The sequence below is a fragment of the Pristis pectinata genome, chromosome 29 (assembly GCF_009764475.1).
Source record: "Pristis pectinata isolate sPriPec2 chromosome 29, sPriPec2.1.pri, whole genome shotgun sequence".
NCBI lineage: Eukaryota > Metazoa > Chordata > Chondrichthyes > Rhinopristiformes > Pristidae > Pristis > Pristis pectinata.
Window position 1 is genome coordinate 18,135,356 of NC_067433.1, and position 19,911 is coordinate 18,155,266.

The following is a 19,911-nucleotide window of genomic DNA, read 5'->3' on the forward strand; positions in this document are numbered from 1 at the left end:
AGTAGAGGCCATGCAGAGGGAGCTCAGTAGGTTGATTCCTCATCAGAGTTTAAAGAAATGAGAGACAATGCTCATTGAAACAGATATGTCTCTAAGGGAGTTACTGACACAATGTTTCCCTTCATGGGAGAATCTAGAACCAGGGAGGTTAGTTCCAGAATAAGAGGCGGCCCATTTGAGATGAAGTTGAGGAGGGAATCTTCTCTCAGAGGGTTGGGAACCTTTGGCAGGATGGCCCAATGATATGCTCAAGGCTGGGATAGGGTTTTGGTCTACAGGGGTTATGAAGAACAGCAGGAAAGTGGAGTGAGATCAGACATGGTCCTATTGAATGGCTGGGCAGACACAAGGTCCTAATTGACCGCTGCCTTACAGCGAATAAAGGTAGATAAATCCCCTGAGCCTGACATGATATTTCCTCGGACCTTGAGAGAGACTAGTGTAGAAATTGCAGGGGCCCTGGCAGATATATTTAAAATGTCTTAGTAAGGCCTTTGACAAGGTCCCACATGGGACGTTAGTTCAGAAGGTTCAGACACTAGGTATCCATGGAGAGTTTGTAAACTGGATTCGAAATTGGCTGTGTGGGAGAAGACAGAGAGTGGTAGTGGATGATTGTTTCTCACGCTGGAGGCCTGTGACTGGCGGTGTGCCTCAGGGATCTGTGCTGGGTCCATTGTTGTTTGTTGTCTATATCAATGATCTAGATGATAATGTGGTGAATTGGATCAGCAAGTTTGCTGATGACACTAAGATTGGAGGCGTTGTGGACAGCAAGGAAGGATTTCAAAGCTTGCGGAGGGATCTGAACCAACTGGAAGAATGGGCCAGAAAATGGCAGATGGAATTTAATGCAGACAAGTGTGAGGTGTTGCATTTTGGAAGGACAAATCAAGGTAGGACATACACAGTAAATGGTAGGGCACTGAGGAGTGCGGAGGAACAAAGGGATCTGGGAGTTCAGATACATAATTCCCTGAAAGTGGCGTCACAGGTAGACAGGGTTGTAAAGAAGGCTTTTGGCATCCTGGCATTCATAAATCAAAGTACTGAGTATAGGAGTGGGATGTTATGGTGAGGTTGTATAGGACATTGGTGAGGCCAAACTTGGAGTATTGTGTGCAGTTCTGGTCACCTAATTGTAGGAAGGATATCAGTAAGATAGAAAGAGTGCAGAGGAGATTTACTAGAATGTTGCCGGGTCTTCAGGAGTTGAGTTACAGGGAAAGACTGAACAGGTTAGGACTTTATTCCTTGGAGCGCAGAAGAATGAGGGGAGATTTGATCGAGGTTTACAAAATTATGAGGGGTATAGACAGAGTTAATGCGAGTAGGCTCTTTGCACCTAGATTAGGAGAGATAAGTACGAGAGGACATGGCTTTAGGGTGAAAGGGGAAAGGTTTAGGGGGAACTTCTTCACTCAGCGTGGTGGGAGTGTGGAATGGGCTGCCATCTGATGTGGTAAATGCGGGCTCACCAAGCTCAGTGGGAGAGTGATCACAGACTCTGTGTTCCACAATACATGGGGAGGAGTGAGGAGTTGGGCTGCCTATTGTAGCTCCGTTCAGTGAGGCCCCCCTTCAAATCACTGATCGTGGACCACAACAGAAATCGGGTTATCGGCAAAATCAAGCAGGACCTGCTCCACAGCACGGACACACCACCCAGACATAGAGGGCCAGCCCAGCTAACCTGGGAGACATAGCCAGGCCTCGGTGACAGGTAGGTCTCAGGCAGCCCAGAACTGAAGCCGGAGGTGAGGCTGGGTGTAGAATTGAAACCTTTCCCCACTGCAGTAATCCAAACCTCACCCACGCACGGGGACTTACAAACTTTTTGTTATTTGACTTGCCCATTACAATCCAAGATCCCAGCCTGCCCCAACCACACCTGGTTCCCACTCCTGCACAAGAGTCCGCTTACTGATTTAAGCATTGGGACAGTCATAACAACCCCACCAGGCCTCCCCAATGCCAGGGACTGGGAACTTGTTTCAGAGCTATCCCACTTCAAAACCAAGTCCTACAGTCAGGGTCCACCAGGCCGGCTCCTGGTCAATGCCCTGCCCCAGGAGGCCTCCATCAGCAAGGCTGGCAGGTTTGAGGAGTGGGATGTGTCGGGGTGGGGGGTTGGGAGTAGACTTACCTCCTGCCGTAGCCAAGGAGGTTTTGGAAGAGCTTTGAAATGTCTCACATATACTGAAGCTTTAGAAGACCACAACTTTAAATAATCAAAAATATTAAAAGTTTTAAAAATAAAATTAATTTAAAACACCAATAAATTACTGAAGATATTAAAGTAAGTAAAAATAACCTGACTTTTCCAATGTATTCTACAGGAATGGAAATCTCCATTCAAATGAACAAGGCCTCTGACCCCCCTCTCTAGGCCTGGCTAGTTTAGGATCAGAGAGGCAGTTCCCCATCGATCCCAGCTGGATGGCACCCTTGCTTGTGGAATCCACGTGGATACGGGAGTGGAGCGAAAGGTTCCTGGATGTCTGTCACCCAACAGAGCTTCGCAATCCTGGGCCCACCTGAACCCAGAGTCACTTTGACCTGCCCCACTATTGGAGCAAAAACAAACAGGGCCGCCGGCCTGGGGAGGGGTTGATGGGTAATGACTCCTGGTTACCTCTTCTCTGATTAAGCTCAGCACAGCTGTCTTGTCGGCCTGGAGGCTGCTCAACTCATTGCCCACGGATCCTTCCATCTCACTCAGGAGTGCCTTAAAGGACAGGATGCTCTCACTACTGTTCATCTCAGCTGCAGAGATGTGCTGAGGAGATAAAACCAGTTATTGTGCTTTTCCAGAATTTCCGATTAATCGACTGTTCCCGACCTTGTTTCCAGCATTCTCAGTTTTAACTTTCCTCTCTTCCACTGGGAATTTCAGGTTTCACTTGTCTCCATTTATTTACCATTCTCCCCACTCCTGCCTAGAGTCACAGAGGGACACAGCTCGGAAACAGAGCTGACAGTGCACCCAGTCCACACCAACTACCAAGACCATCAAACAAATGGATGGCTCAGTTAGCAGAGCTGCTGCCTCACAGCGCCGGAGACCCAGGTTCAATCCTGATCTCGGGCGCCGTCTGCGTGGACTTTGCACGTTCTCTCTGTGACCGCGTGGGTTTCCCCCGGGTGCTCCAGTTTCCTCCCACGTCCCAAAGGCACACAAGGTAGGTTAACTGGCTGCTGTAAACTGTCCCCGGTGTGTAGGTGAGTGGCGGAATCTGGGGGGGAAGTTGATGAGAATGTGGGGTGAATAAAAACTGTGATTAATGTAGGATTAGTGTAAATGGGTGGTTGATGGTTGGAGCAGGCTCGATGGGCATAGGAGCCTGTTTCTATGCTGTATCTCTCTCTGACACCCATTCTTACACTAATCCTGCCGTAACCCATTTTATCATCCCTACATTCCCATCAGCTCCTCCTACACTCACCTACAATCTCGGGGCAATTTACAGAGGCCAATTAATCCACCAAGCCACGTTTTTGTGGCTTAGGAGCTGTTAACCCTGGATTCCTCTCCGCCTCCAGGAATTGAAGATTAACTTTCAGGAGACAACTGCAACCATGGAGAAAAGTCACAGGGACTGTGAAAATAGGTACTCTGTTTTCAATGCCTTTGAACCAATTACATCAAATTATTGGACTGGATTAAAAAGGCCATTTGACCATCAACAGTGCATCCAAAAATCCAGTCGGGAATTCAGGAGAAACCCCTTTCCCCAAAGCAGGGTGAGAATGTGGATCTGGCTCCCACAGGGATTGGTTGACCAGGATTGTGCAGATGCGTTTAAGGGGAGGCTGGAGAGGGACAAGGGAGAAGGGGATGGAGGGTGTTGCTGATGGATGTATAGGGGGGAAGGCGAGAAGAGTACCCTGTGGAGCACAAACACCGCCAATGGTCTGCTTCTGTGCCATTTACCCTGTGGAATCCTACGTGAACAATCATTCAATCAAATGGTTTTCACTTTCCAACTGGTGGAATGTCACCATGACAAACATGTTGGGCAACCATTGGTGGGAGATTCAGGGCAGGCTTGGTAATGGCAGAAGGTCATAGTTCTCACATTTTGTAACAAGATGGGAGGCCATTCAGCCTACAGCAGCTCTCAGAGTAATCCCAGCCCCCAGTCATGTCCTATAACCTATTCTCCCTCACATGCCTGTCAACACTACTCTGATTCGACCACCCCTCACCTACACACTAGGGGCAATTTACAGCGGCTGATTAATCTACCGATCCGCACGTCTTTGGGATGTGGGAGGAAACTGGAGCACCCGGAAGAAACCCACATGGTCACAGGGAGAACGTGCAAACTCCACACAGGCAGCACAGGAGGTCAGGATTTTACCCAGGTCACTGAAGGCGTAAGATAACAGCTCGACTAGCTGAGCCATTGAGCTGGATGCAACTTAAAAGGAAACCTGGAGATGCTGGAAATCCAGAAGAAAAGCAAAAAATTTCCGAGAACACTCAGCAGCTCAGGTAGCATCTATGGAGACAGAAACAGAGTTAATGATGCAGGTCAACAAATGTTCCAATGGACAGTCATTGACCTGAACCATTAACTCTTAACCAACTTACCTACCTGTGTTGCTGCCTCCAGGGATCCTTGGACGTGAACACCAAGGTCCTTCTGTTCCCCAGTACTTCCAAAAGTCAACCTTTCGTCACGTACATCTTAGCTTTATTAGTCCTTTTAATGTGCATCATCTCACATTTTTGATGATTAAATCCATCTACCGTTGCTCTGCCCATCTCAGTGACTGAGCAAGATTGTTGTTACTGAACACCACCCTCCTCATTGAGAGCAACACCAAATTTTGTGTAATCTGCAAAATTACTAATCATATCTCCTCCATCTCACATCCTGATTGTTAATGTATACAACCAACAGCAAGAGTGCCAGCAACTATCCCTGCAGTGCTTCACTGATCATAAGCAAAAACAACCCTCACCCATCACCCGCCGCATCCCATCACCAAGCCAGTCACAGATCCAGTTTGATGAATTTTGTTGGTTACTAAATACCAGTAGTTCTGGAAACTTCATCGATCTGCTTCCTCAGTTTGATGGAGAACTGCATCTTTATCTGGATTGTCATTGCAACAAATTTCAAAAGGAAAGCTGGCTTATTGAGAATGAAAAATGCAGTTATCATTTCAGGCTTTGATTGTCTAGCTGAGCTCCAGTTGAAGCTTTGCCCTGCAGCTGTCCTTCTCCAGATTAAAGCAGTTTTATACACAACCTTCATAATCTCATTTTGCCTCGACTTAATCACAGGTTCATCTGTCCAAGTGAAGCACCTGTGCAGGCAATGCCTGCAGTGTTCCACAACACCGTATCTGTCCTGCCCAATACTTGTCCTTCAATCACCATTTCTAAACAATCAAGCCATTGTCGCTTTGCTCTTTGCTGGTATCAGTTCCATACACGGATTCTACCTGTGTTGAGGGTCAAAGGAATCCTAAATATCATTCAAGTTGTTCCAGGAACAGAACAAGGAATTAAAGCTGTCTCTGACGTAGGGAGCTTGTTGTGCACACATCGGTTGCTTCATTTCTGATACTCCAGTGGCGGCTACACTTCAGGTTATTGGAATCCTCTACTCAAGAGGGCAGTGGAGGCTCAGTCACTGAATATATTCAAGAGAGAACCAAAAGGATTTTTAGATCTACAGGAAATGAGGGGATGCCTGGTTCATGCAGGAAGAAGACTGGCCATGACTTCAGTGAATGACAGGGCAGGCACAATGGGCCAAATGGCTTGTTCCTGCTTCTGTTTCTTATGTCTTTATGTACTTTATTCCCTGTGAAATTCCATCATTCTCTGTGTAATGATCATCCCCTGACATTAGTTCAACTTCTTCCAACAGTGGAAGCAATGCCTTGCATCACCTTGTTGCTCATTGGCAATTTTATCCTGTGTCCTCTCTTTATCTGCCTGTTGTGAGTTCTTCATAAACACAGAACAGGCAGCTGGCACCGGGGTTAACGATTTAAGATATTAGGGGGTCCCCTGGTGGAGGTAGAGAGGGGCATACAAAACAAAGCTTGAGTACGTATTCTGGCACTGCACTAACAAAAAAAAAGTGAGGATTCCTTTCGTGGAAAAGCTTGCACCCAGATCCAGTATCACACTAATGAAACATGTCAATGCTGCTTTAACCTGTTGTAAGCTCCTTGCGAACAATTAAATCTTGGTTTATGGCACAGGTCTAGACTGAAGGAGCTCGGAAAGAAGAAAGCTCTTGTCGGTAATTACTCAAAATGAACATTTTTATTTTGCAAACTCGCCTGGGCCCTTTTAAATTCGATGCATTACTTCCAGCTGCAGACTGCCAAAGGTTGGCTGGTCAACAGTCGACAACTGCCCAGTTAAGTCAGGGATCCATGCCAGAAGTCTTTCCCGAGAGAAATGAATTATCCTCTTGAGAAAGATTTGTACTGACTGAGAGTTAAAACCTCAGAAAAATGAATGAGAAACAATGGACTGCAGATGTTGGAATCTACATGTTCCTCCAGCAACATAGTGTCTTTTATCTCAAAAAATGAATTCCCTCTTAAAACATTTTGTTTTACAATTCCCGTAAGGTTGTGTTGCCTGAAAAAGATCTTTCAAATGAAGATTTAAGAGATTTCAAAGAAATACTTACTGCTGACGAGGCATGTTGTTCCAAGTGGTCCAATTCTTTTGATTTATTCAAACCTAAAATTGAAGCAAAGACCTGTGTTAGTTTGGAATACGATGATTACAATGCAGCAATATAAGACTAACTGGGAGCACATCAAGCTGGCTCTTGGATGGTTCCAGTTTAAATGAGATGTGTGGAAGCATCAGATATTAATTGGGGTTAATGACTGGATGCACAGCAGTCAAGGGAAGGCAAACATACATGCAACATACTGGTTATTGTGTTCCTCTGGGAGACATGCATGACTACTGACCTAGTACTCCAGAGTCTAGGCCCAAGTCATCCATGCCAACCAAGATGTCGATCAAAGCTAGTCCCATTTCCCCACGTTCACCTCATATCCCTCTAAATCTTTCCTATCCAATTACCTGTCCCAGTGTCTTTTAAATGGTGTTATTGTACCTGCCCCAACCACCTCCTCTGGCAGCTTGTTCCATATATCCACTACCCTCTGCATGAAGAAGTTGCCCCTCGGGTCCCTTTTAAATCTTCCCCCTCTCACCTTAAACCTCTGCCCTCTAAGTTTTTCATTCCCTCTCCCTGGGGAAAAGACTGTGCGCGTTCACCCTATCCGTGCCCCTTGTGATTTTATACACCTCTAAGGTTACCCCTCAGCCTCCTACGTGCCAAAAAAGTCCTCACCTGCCCAACCTCTCCTATAACTTAGGCCCTCGAGTCCTGGCAACATTCTCATAAATCTTGTAATAACCTGAAGATGTGAGTGAAGACCCACCATTGTAGATGGGGAATTTAAACTTGGATAATTAAATAAGGGTTACTTTCAGTAAAAGTTTCAGTCTGAGAAGTTTGTGGAGGCAGGGATTCCTCACAATACTTAAACACCTGCTTGAGCACTTGAATGGCATCGTAGGTTAGGACCAAGTGCTAGTAAGTGGGATTAGTATAGATCGGTAGTTGATGGTTAGCATGGACAAGGTGGGCCGAAGGGCCTGTTTCAGTGCTGTAAAAATCTGCTGTAGTAACATCCTAAAGGAGATTTGTCACCTTTACTCAGTCTGGCATCTAAAAGACCCGCAGCTGGTCAGTCGAGCAGCAGCTGCCCTCTGGAACGGTCTAGCAAGCACACAGATCAGCAGCTGGGATGGCCCAGCAAATACCCTCTGTGCCCTTGGAGCTCTGCGGCTGGATTGTAAAACCCAGTTACAAAGGAGCCTCTTATCTAAAAATGGGTCATACCGAATATTAGTGGGGGGGAAGGGATTGCTCCATGAGCTGGCATATGATGGGCCAAATGGCCTCCTTTTATGTTGAAAAGAAGCATGAAATAACATGAAAATATACCTGTTGTGGCGAGTATTTACACAGCAAGAGTTAACATCTTTTTAACTTGTTACAGCACATGCCCTAACTGCCCCCAACCCAGGGGCTCATTGGAATAATTCAGAGGGCAGTTATGAGTCAACCAATTGGCTCATGATCTGGAGTCACATAGAGGCCAGACTGGGTGAGAAAGGGAGACTTCCAGCCCTGAAGGTTTTGGACAGTCAGTGTTCATCACCCCTTCCTTTATTCAAGATCTATTTAATTAGTTGAATTTAAATTCCCCAGTTGCTGCTGTGGTTTTTGACAGCATGCCCTCAGATCAGGCCCCTGTTGTACAGTAACGTAACCACTTTGTGGAATACCCATTAACATGGGTGGTGAAGCATAACGATCCTGTACCAAAAGAATCACGTTGCTTTGTAAACAGGGGAGATGGGACTGATGGGAATGCTCCGAGAAACTGCACAGACTCGAGGGCTGAATGGCCTTCATTCTATGTCGTAAGGGGATATGAACGGGGGTTGATGCGGGAAGCCTGTTTCTAGCGCAAAGCAAAACCTGCTGGAAGAATTCAGCAGGTCGAGCAGCATCTGCAGAGGTAAAGGGATGGTCGACGTTTCGGGTCGAGACCCTGCATCGGGACTGAGAGTGGAGAGCGGAGATAGCTGGTGTGTAGAAGCATAGGGGGATGGTGGGACAGAGGCTGGTGGCAGGTGGAAGTGGGTGAGGGAGAGGTGACGGGAGCACAGACGCAGATGGGGTGGGGGGGTTAGGAAAGGTGAGCCAAGGGTGAAGAAACCCAGTGGATAGGTAGGTGGGTGATGGGCAGGTGGTATGGGGTTGAGGAGGGGGATGAGTTTGGGTAACATGGTGGGAGAGGAGGGAAGGAGAAGGTGAACAAAGGGAGAGGGGCCCTGGGCATACCGGTGGGAGTCGGAAAGGAAGACGGGGGAGTGAGTTGTCAGAAACTGGAAAACACTATGTTCGTGCTATGCATCTCTCCTTGACTGTAACCAGGGTAAACATGAGGTGGGACCTCAGCCAGTAAATACACCAACCATAGAGCAGTTTCTGCAGAAATGGCTCTCAATTATAGCTCTAAGAATGCAAAAAGCCACATCACACAAAGTTGTTTATACCATGGTATTGACACTACAGCAATGTTTTCAGATGTATTATTAAATCATAGGAAACACCCCACTGCCTCTCTCATTGTTTCCCTTTGTGCATCCTCCCCCCAGTCTGCTCAACTAACCAGGGTGACCTTCAAGATCTGATGATTATCACTATCGCTCCACATCTCCCACAGCCCACTGACAGTTCTGGAGAAAGCCATCTCTGGTAAACAGGCTGCTGTCAGTGAAGAACTTCACCACCGCAAAGAGTGGGGGCCCAATGATCCAGCTGCACTCGAGTTGCCAGTACCGGTGACAAAGTGTCTTCAGCAACTCCAACGGGAGTCCATGCTCTGAGAGAGGAGGGAAATGCACCCCAACAACAGCCCCCCCATCCCTGCAAGAGCAGGGTACTTACCACCCTAATAGAGCCCACACCCCCACAAGAAGAGGGAACTGCACCCCAACAGTAGTCTACCCCCTGACAACAGGCAGAGTCAGTCCCACACCAGCCAGTGTTTTCAGGAGAGGACTAAATCGTGATCCCGTTGACCAGCTGACCACACCAACACCCTCCGGGCGCCAAGCAGCAGAGGTGAATTCCGAGCCACATCGATGTGAGTGGTTAAACACGGTGGTGACCTGTCAGGCTGAGACCGAGACCAAGTGCTAAACATCAGCTGTTCTAGATTGTTCTGTAAAAGTTGACCTGGCTTTTCATTGGGTCGAGGAAGCTGCCCAGGTGGATAACATCATCCAGGCTGGAATTGGATATTCACACCTGGAGAAGTAGCAGACAATCAGACTTTAACTCATTAAGAGTAGAAAGGAATTCAAGCGATGAAGGAATCTCCTGGTGGATGCGGGGGTTTAAGGCAAACCCTGCCGCTGACTTTCTTCTCCTCGATGGGCTTCCTCTCGTAGGCGGCTCTCCCCCACTGCAGGCCCTGTGGAGGAACTCTGAGCCTGTCAGAGGGCTGGGCACAAACGCCATGTGGTCACAGTGGTGGCTCAGTGACCACACTAACGCTCTGGAGGCCAGAGTTCAAATCCCACTAGGGCTGCTGTGGAATTTAAATTCAATTATTAATCTTTATTTCTGAAAAACAACCATGACCACAAAACTATCGTTGAAGCCTATCAGGTTTGCTAACATCCTCCCAGGGAGGAGATCTGCCATCCTTCCCCAGTCTGGTATACGTGACTCCAGACCTGCGATTGACGATGAAATAGGTACAGAAGCCACCTCCTCAGTTCACCCCCATCTTCTCACTTAGGGAATGGGCAGTGGCTCCCACATCCTGAAAAATTAATACATTAAAAGAAAACTGGATCTGAACAACATGTAAACTTTAAAAGTGGCCAAAGTAAAGGCTTGTGGCACCTATCATATGGGTTTACTCAACACAATTCAACACAGAGAGTGCTCACTGATCAGCATAAGGCTCTGCATCAATTTAAGTATCATTGTCTATTGATGCAAACTGCAGAGAATGAAATCAGCCATCACTGTAACATCCCCACACGCTGCAGCTTCACCATGCAGGTGTTGAATGCCCGGGCAGAGAGAAGCTTCAACCTCACTGCAATCCCCTTCACTTGCCTTCTCCCCAGAGTTACTGACTCACTGCCCAATGTAGAAAGACCTCCCGTGCTATGATTCTTATTCATAAGCCACATCAGACAGGGCTGTGACACCCCTCAACACCTCTCAGAATCACAAAAAAGCCACATTACAGAGGAAGGCCATTCAGTCTACAGTTCCACTACTAGCCCCTTGAAAGAGCAGCTGTGCCTGGCCCCATCACACCTTTTCCTCTGTCGCCTCTTAGTTCCAGAGTTGACCAGGCCATGAAATTGGAGACCATCAAGTTTACAAGAGTCTGGTAAAGTGTCTTGGGTGATGTAGCATCGGGAGAGGAAAGTGTGGGTGGTACAGAGATGAGATGTGATCTTATTGAATGGTGGAGCCAAAAGGCCGAGTCTGCTCCCATTGCTTTTGAAGCTGTAATCAATTAAGCAGTCCGGGCCAATGGTCCTTAGATTCGACCACTCCTGGGCCAGAGCACAAACCCAATGATATCGTCAGTAGCAGATTCACGTGTCCCTAGCAGCAGTGCACATTCAATGCCAACACTCCACGACATTTCCGTTACATATTGCCAACCAGCACATTAAAACATTCCAAGGAGCTTCACCTGAGACTTATTAAACCATCATTGACACTGAAACCACTTAGTGAATGAAAAGCAAAATACAGCAGATGCTGGAAATCTGAAACAAAAATAAAACATGCTGCAAACACTCAGCAGGTCAGGCAGCATCTGTGAAGAGAGAAACAGGGTTAATGTTTCAGGCTAATGATTTTACATGCTTCTCTCTCCATTTAAGGTGATCTTTGGACAGGTTACCAAATACTGGGCCAAAATGATCGTCGAAAAGGGATCGGTGAGACGAAGGTAGTGAGGTAGAGATTGAGGGGGAGACTTGCAATGCTCTGGGCTATTAACAAAAACCTGCACCTTTTACATCAAAACCATCCCAAGAAGGTTCTTGAAAGCCTTGCAGAACAAAAATAAAGACTGAGCCAAATATTCGGAGGTGACCAACTGCACCAAGTTTTATAGCAAAAGGTTTAGTGAGGGAATGAAAGGCAAAAAAAAAGTAGATAACACAAGTCTAAAACAACACAAAACGAGTTCTGACAAAGGTCTTCAGCCTGAAACATTAACTCTGTTTCTCTCTCTACAGATGCTGCCTGACCTGCTGAGTGTCCTGTTAGTGACCAGGGTCCAGGTGGCTACAGGAAGAGCCAGCAGTGGTGGAGGGATCGAAATCGGAGTTGACCAAGAGGCCAGAATTAGAGGACTGCAGAGAGCAATGGGCTGGGGGGGTGGGGAGGGGGTGGTGGGTAGGGTCAGAGAGGTGGAGAGGTGATGCCTTGAAAAGATTTAAAGAAATGATTTGAATTGTCAACAGCGCGAGCAGCAGCACAGCTTTCCAAGAGTCAGTGAGCGTGCACTGCAGGTTTATGAGCCGAAACGTCAACAATTCCGTTCCTCCCACAGATGCTGCTCGACCCTCTGTGTACAGAACTAGTTTTCCAACTGTGAGACAATACTCATGTGTCTCAGAACTCTTGTGCTACGAACATAACTTTATCACCTGCCTGCCAATCATGGAGTTAGCTTTAAACCCAATTCTGCCAGATATTTTTGCAGATACACATCACCCCTGAAACGTTAGCACATGAAGGAAATGATGAAGAAAATAGTGAAGCAATATTGAAAGGAGCCAGTGCAACACTCAGCAGTGGAGTCATAGAGTTGGAGAGCTATACAGCACAGAAACAGGCCCTTCGGCCCAACTTGTCCATGCCAACCAAGTTGCCCAACCAAATTAGTCCCATTTGCCTGCGCTTGGCCACATTCCTCTGAACGTTTCCTGTCCATCGGACTGTTTGGAAAGGTGAAGTGATTGAAATGCATTTACTTCATGTGGATTCTGCTTCCGAGCAAGTGAAAGCATTGAGTGCACTGATGACCTGGTTTCAGAACAGGTTGCTTTGCTATTGCTCAGTGACTGCAAGCTCTCACTGCCTTGGGGTTGACTCCTGCCAGAAGAAGGAGTGTCTGATAGCTGATGACCTCCGTGAATCCAGTTGACCAAAGTCCCCTGTCCATTCCAAGAATGACTGACTGGTCACATCACGATCTGGGATGGCAATTATGCACAGGAACGCAAGAAGTTGTAGAGAGTGGTGGACTCAGCCCAATACATCACGGGCACATCCCTCCCCACCATCGGTAGTATCTACAGGAGGTGCTCCCTCAAGAAGGCAACATCTATCATCAAAGATCCCCACCATCCAGGCCGTGACATCTTCTTGCAGCTACCGTCGGACAGGAGGTACAGAAGCCTGAAGTCCCACACCACCGGGTTCAAGCACAGCTACTTCCCTTCAATGGTTTGGTTCTTGAACCAACCGGCACAACCCTAATCACTACTTGAGTAAAGCAACACTGTGACCACTTTGCACCACTGTCTTTTTTTTCTTCTAATTATATTCTTTCTTGCAATAATTATGTTTAATTTATGTTTTTTTTGTCAATGTTGTGTATCTGATGCTCTGTGCCTGTGATGCTGCTGCAAGTAAGTTTTTCATTGCACCTGTGCACACATCTATTTATGCATATGACAATAAACTCGACTTTGACTTTGATGAGTGCAGTGGAAGTGTTGGCAAAAAGTGCACTGTTCGCCCTTGTCTCGTTTAGAATGGCAACCTCGAGGGGAGGGGTGGAGAAGTCGAGTCAGCCAACTTTGCAGAAGATGTCACGTGCAGTGGTGACATAGTTATCAGTACTGCTGGGAGAACCAAAGTTTTCAGCCTTGGGTTCTCCTTGTTGGTGTGGACGGCACAACTCATCCCTCCAGGGACTGGAATGCCAGCGATGGCCGAGCTGGGTTGTCTAACCTAGAGCCTGGACAATCAGGCAGGCAGTCCAACCTGCCCAGCCCCAGACTCAAGGACCTCGCATGGGTGTCTTACCTTCCACAGGGGCCACAGGTTCCGGTTTAACGGGGGCGGCCAGGAGGTTGGAGCACTCGAAGTACTCAGTGTCATCCTCCACCTCAGCCTTGCCCTCTGTGTCGCCGTGCTTCTGACTAACCGATGTGGAGGCCAGCTTCTCCTCATCGGTGGCATGGCCCTCCCTGTGGGCCATATCCCCAACGCAGGATGCTTCAAGGGGCTCACCATCCTGAAATGTTGATAAGAGGGCCGTGTTACTCAACGTAGACAATCCCTGTACAATCCAAGAGAAAGACATTGACTCTTGCACATCACCCAGCTCTACAATTCCCCCTTCATTGACCCAAATTCATTTTGTTTCTGTCTCAAAGCAAAACACTGGATACTGGAAATGAAAGCAGAGGATGCTGAAATGTATAGACAACACACCAAACAGCAAGAGAGGCCACTCAGACCCTGGAGCCTGATCTGACTGCACCTTCAAGAAAACAATCTGCTGGAGGAGATGTGAGAGACCTGCAGATGCTGGAATTTGGAGCAACAAACAATTTGCTGAAGGAACTCAGTGGGTCAGGCAGCATCTGTGGGAGGATAAGAACTGTCAATGTCTCAGATCAAAACCCTACATCAGGACTCAGTGGAATCTGGACTGGTGAAGGGTCTCAACTCGAAATGTTGACTGTCCATTTTCCTCCACAGATGCTGCCAATCCCACCGAGTTGCTCCAGCTTCTTGTTTTTAGCTGCTGGAGGAACTCAGCTGGTCAGGCGGCATCTGTGGAGGCAAAGAGACAGTCGACGTTTCAGGTCAAAGAGCCTGAACCCTCACCTCTGTGTACCATCACTAACCTTTTGCCCCCTTGCTTGTCAAGAATCTATTTATTGCTGCCTTAATAAAGACTCTACTTCCACCGCCCTTTGAAGAAGAACTCCAAAGACTCGTATCCCTCTGAGAGAAAATACCTTGCCTCATCTCCATCTTAAATGGGAAAACCGTTATTTTTAAATAGTGAAATACTCTGCATGCCAGCCAGCATCTGCAGAGAGAGAAAAACAGTTAACACTTCTGGCTGATGTCCCTTCATTCAGTTGCCCATCTCTATAGACACCATTTGACCTGCTGAGTAGTTCCAGCATCCTGGTTCTGTTTTATTTCTGCTTGCTTCTCGTCTTCAGCCAGATGACAAACAAAGCAGTTTTCTAGAAACTTCTGCTCGCCAGTTTCTTTGAGCTGAAAGAAAGCAGAAGGCTCCTTTATCTGCCTGAACAGTCAGGAAGTGGTCTTTGTGTTTGGAGATGGGTCTGTGACGGAGCTGAGCAGCCTGAAACTGAGCTGACCTAATTACCGGTGGAGTCCTGGGTGAGGATCAAAAGGGGATGTTGTGGTCCTCGCTATCGACAAAGGCTGCCTTTCACTGCAAGCAACAGCAAGATCAACTTACCTTGAATGACGTTACCCTGCAACAGCGCAGAATCACCAAGCATTCGTTACATAAAAGCAAAAACACACAGATAACTGCTTTTATTCAGTTACAGGATGTGGGTGCCTCTGGCAAGGCCAGCGTTTGTGCCCAGCCCTAACGGTTCTTGAGAAGGTACTGGCGAGCTGCCTTCTTGAACCACGGCCGTTCAAGCTTGCTTAAGGTGCACTTTAAGAGTCAATCAAACAATCTGCAGGAGGAACTCAGCAGGTCGAGTAGTATCTATGGTGGGGCGGTGGGAGGAATTGTCAACATTTCGGGTCAAAGCCCTGCAATCACCATTGAGTCTTGATGCAGGGTTTCGATCCAAGATGCTGGCAAACCTTTTCCCCCACAGATGCTGCTCGACCCGCTGAGTTCCTCCAGCAGATTGCTTGTTGCTCCAGAATTCCAGCTTCTGCCGTCTCTTGTGTCTCTCTTAAGAGCCAATCACATTGTTGTGGGTCTAGAGTCACTGTAAGCCCTTGCTGGAGAAGGGTGGTAGATTTTGCCCTTCACCAGATTTTTTTTTAAATAACAGTCTGTTAGGCTCACGGTCATCATTACTAGGACCTTTCTGTTTTCAATTCCAGATTATCAGCCAAAATTCAAATTCCTCGTAGCCTCTCTGTTGCTGGCCCATACACCACACAGCGAGGGGACTGCAGGAAACTCGCCAAAGAGATGAAATTTACCCCAAAATTAGCTGTGGCTTGATGCGTCACACTGTGAGTCACCGGGTCCTAGGTTCAAGTCCCACTCCAGAGACTTGAGCACAAATTTCCCGGCTGTCCCTCCAGTGCAGTACTGAGGGAAGGCACCACTGACGGAGCTGCCTCCAGTGCAGTACTGAGGGAAGGCACCACTGATGGAGCTGCCTCCAGTGCAGTACTGAGGGAAGGCACCACTGATGGAGCTGCCTCCAGTGCAGTACTGAGGGAAGGCACCACTGATGGAGCTGCCTCCAGTGCAGTACTGAGGGAAGGCACCACTGATGGAGCTGCCTCCAGTGTAGTACTGAGGGAAGGCCCCACTGATGGAGCTGCCTCCAGTGCAGTACTGAGGGAAGGCACCACTGATGGAGCTGCCTCCAGTGCAGTACTGAGGGAAGGCACCACTGATGGAGCTGCCTCCAGTGCAGTACTGAGGGAAGGCACCACTGATGGAGCTGGGTGAGATGTTAAGCCGAGGCCCCATCTGCTACCTGAAGTGAATCCAAAAGATGCCATGGCATCTGTTTCAAAGAGAAGAGAGGGAGCTACCCCTGGTTTCCTGGCCAACAATTATACTTCAGACTACACCACTAACAAAATGCAGATAACCTGATCATTATCACCCTCCAGTCATTGCGGCCTTGCAGCCGTGACCACAAGTCCATCATTGGCTGAGATCATCATTTGGGACATCCTCTAAGACATTGTAACAATGTAAAGTTTTCTTCCTATTGATCACTTTAATCATAAGCATAGGGCTTCGAGCTGTTTCCCTTCACCACCTCAATTCCCATCCCTTCACTCTTTTGAGTCCTAATTAAGTCCATTCCTAGGGCCAGCTTACTTGCCTCCCCTGATCCATTCACCTTCACATAGTTCTCCATTTCCCCCCTTGTTAAAGGGGCCATTCTCTCTCAGTGGATGGGATTTTGTTGTCCCTTCGGTCCTTGTGTTAATTGCACAGATTCCTGGAACTGTGCCTCTGCCACTCAGTAACAGTCTCAGGGAGCCTAAGTTCAGTGTGCCACACTAGTGTGGAGTTTAGATTCCAGTGAGGTTCAACTGCAACAGCTGTTAGAACATTCCGAGTGCATCCCTGCTGGAGCCTTGCATACAAAAACCCGGACTAATTCTCAGCATGGTATTGAGGGAATACTACACTGTCAGAGGGACCACCTTCTGAAGGAGACCTCAGCTCGTGGGTTACGTAACAGATGTTGAATCTTTCAGAGGACATGGATCCTGCCGCCAGTGCCAGTATTTGCTGCCCATGGCTCTATTTTGAATATGAACAGGAGAGTTCTGCCTGCTGCCTTGACTAACATTTCTTCCCCAATCAGCCTGACCAAAACACACCTCTGGAAGCTTGCTGTGCAAAATCTGACTTCCACATTCCCTACAACCATAACCACACTCCATTGGCTGCAAAGCTCTTTCTGACATTAAGTGTGCTAGTGCATAGCGTGTAGGTGAGTGGTAGAATCAGAGGGAAGTTGATGGGAGTGCGGAGAGAATAAAAAATGCAATTAGTATAAATGGGTGGTTGATGGTCAGTACAGACTCAGTGGGCTGAAGGGCCTGTTTCTGTGCTATTTGAGTCCCTGGCAAGCTGCCAGCGATCATAAAATTCCCTGCAATGCATCGTGGTGGCCACCTGACATCAAGATATTAAGATGGTTGCACTGCCACATGTTTCTCCTCCAGCAGGGAAGGCTGCGAGCAAGTTGCTCTTGCTAAAGTCTTGAGCTTGGAGAGCTTGTTCGCAACAGCACCTCAAAACCCCAATCATTCCTTCAGGCTTCATATAAACACACTGTATTTATTCACCTACACCAGTCCAACAGCAACCCCCAAAGCCACAATTTCTCCAGCCACAAGGACAGATTAGCAAAATGGTGAATAACCACGCAATCAGATAAGGACAGAGCCTACAAACATTAGAGTTTACCTCCAATTAGAGTAAAACAAGGAAAAGTGGTAAAAGGACCCAACTGGAAGCTCCTTATCTGAAAGCACACAGCATTCAAGGCAGGAGAATTCCTGACACAAATAAAAATGCATGGGCACAACCTAATAGCTGTTATAGAGACAAGATTGCAAAGTTCAGAATTAAATATTGAAGGATACTTAGCGTTTAATGGTAAAAGAGATGAGGTAGCCATGACAGTTAAGTATGAGAGGAAGGCAGCAGAGAGAAAGGATCTTAGCTTAGAAGATCAAGAAATAGAATTGCTTTGCTTCGAGTGCCTGAACAGCAAGGGGCAGGCTCTGAAACAGTAGTAGTAAATGTTGGGAATAGTAATAATCAGAAAATCAGAAATACATGATGTGCATTGCTCCTCCTCAAATCTACATGTAGATTAGGGGCAAGAAAAACAGTTAACGTTGATAGTGGGGTGGGTGAATTCACACAGTGTAAAAGTGACGGTTTCCAGGATCAGTATGTGAGGAACCAATGAAGGAACAGGTTAGTTTAGATCTGGTATTGTCTCATGATAAAAGATCAATTGCTAACTTGGTCGTTAATGGGGCTCTAGGCATCATAATTTGACAGAATGATACATAAAAATCAAAAGTGATTAAATTCAATCTGAGATCAGCAAACTACAAAGGCATGAGGTATGGGATAGCGGGGTAGATTACAAATCTACATTAAAAGGTAAACAAGCAACAGGTAACATCTACAGAATTAATAAAGAGCTGGAAAGAATCAATATCCTACAAATAAAAACTGGAAAAGAAGCCTAGCCTTGGGTACCAAAAGAAGTTAAAGACAGTGTTAGATCAAAAGCAAAGGATGATGATGTTGCCAGAGAGATAACAAGCCCAAGGATATGGGAAACTTCAGAATTTACAATGGAAGGTATTGATAAAGAACGGGGAGCTGAACGCCAGACAAATCCTGCGAGGAACATAAAGACAGAATTTGAAAGCTTCTGTACATATTTAAGAAGGAAAGGGTATCTAAATGTGGGCTCTTTAAAGACTAACATTGGGGAAATTACATTCAGGAGAAAGGAAAGGGCAGAGAAGTTAAAAGATAATTTTGTTTTGGCTTCACAGAAGAAACAGAAAACCTCCTGGAGGTGGTGAATATCTACAGGTCTGGAGTGAACGAGGATTGCAAAGAAAATAAAGATAGTGAAAAGTTAGTGATGGAGAAATGAAGGGGTCAGGAAGGCGATAAACCCACAGGATCTGATGGCCATTGAGGGTTTCGGAGGTGAGGGCTATGGAGACAATGGATGCACTGGTTGTTATCTTCCAAACCTCCACATCTTCTGGAACAGTTCCCACAGATTGGAAAGCTGAAACTGTAATCCTTCTATTTCAGAAAAGATGGCGAGAAAACAGGGAACTATAGACAAAGGTGATCTGGCATCAGTAGTAGGGAAAATGCTGGAATCTATTATTAAGGAAATGCTAGCAGGGCATTTAGAAACTAATAGGACTGGACACGGTCAATGTGGATTTATTGAAGGGAAATAATGTTTGACAAATCTGTTAGCTTTTTCAAGGTTACAACTAGCAGAATAGATAAGAGAGTATCAGCTGATAAGGAGTATTTAGACTTTCAGAGTCTTTTGATAAGGTGACACACAAGAAATAAACAAGAGAGAGACACAAGAGACGGTAGATGCTGGAATCTGGAGCAACAAACAATCTGCCGGAGGAACTCAGTGGGTCGAACAGCATCTGTGGGGGGGAAAGGAACTGTTGATGTTTCGAGTCCCGATGCAGGGTTTCAACCCGAAACGTCGACAATTCCTTTCCCTCCATAGATGCTGCTCAACCCGCTGAGTTCCTCCAGCAGATTGTTTGTCGCTGCAAATAATTAAACAAATTTTGAATGCAGGGTATTGGGGTTAACATACTGGTGTGGGTGAAAAATTGGTTAGTGGACAGAAAGCAGTGTAGGAATAAACAAGTAATTTTGGATTGAAGTCTGTGACCACAATGGTCAGTGCTGGGACCCCGGTTGAACACAATGATTCAAATGATTGGAACAAATCTAAAATACGTAGCTTGCTGATGACTCTACGCCGGGCAGCAGTTGGGCTGTGAGGGAGAGACTTCAGGGGGATAGAGACATGTTAAA

At 46.8% G+C, this 19,911-nt stretch overlaps 1 protein-coding gene across 7 annotated transcripts in view; it reads right to left on the reverse strand.

Moving 5' to 3' along the window:
* Window positions 1–19,911, reverse strand: part of tacc1 (transforming, acidic coiled-coil containing protein 1) — a 164,185-nt gene that overhangs the window by 21,677 nt on the left and 122,597 nt on the right. For all 7 annotated transcript variants that reach the window (XM_052040791.1, XM_052040792.1, XM_052040797.1 and 4 more), the window contains 3 exons: window positions 13,659–13,869; window positions 6,669–6,721; window positions 2,636–2,779 (listed from right to left, as the gene is read on the reverse strand). In XM_052040791.1, coding sequence (XP_051896751.1) covers window positions 2,636–2,779; window positions 6,669–6,721; window positions 13,659–13,869 — 408 coding nt within the window. The remainder of the gene's footprint in view (window positions 1–2,635; window positions 2,780–6,668; window positions 6,722–13,658; window positions 13,870–19,911) is intronic.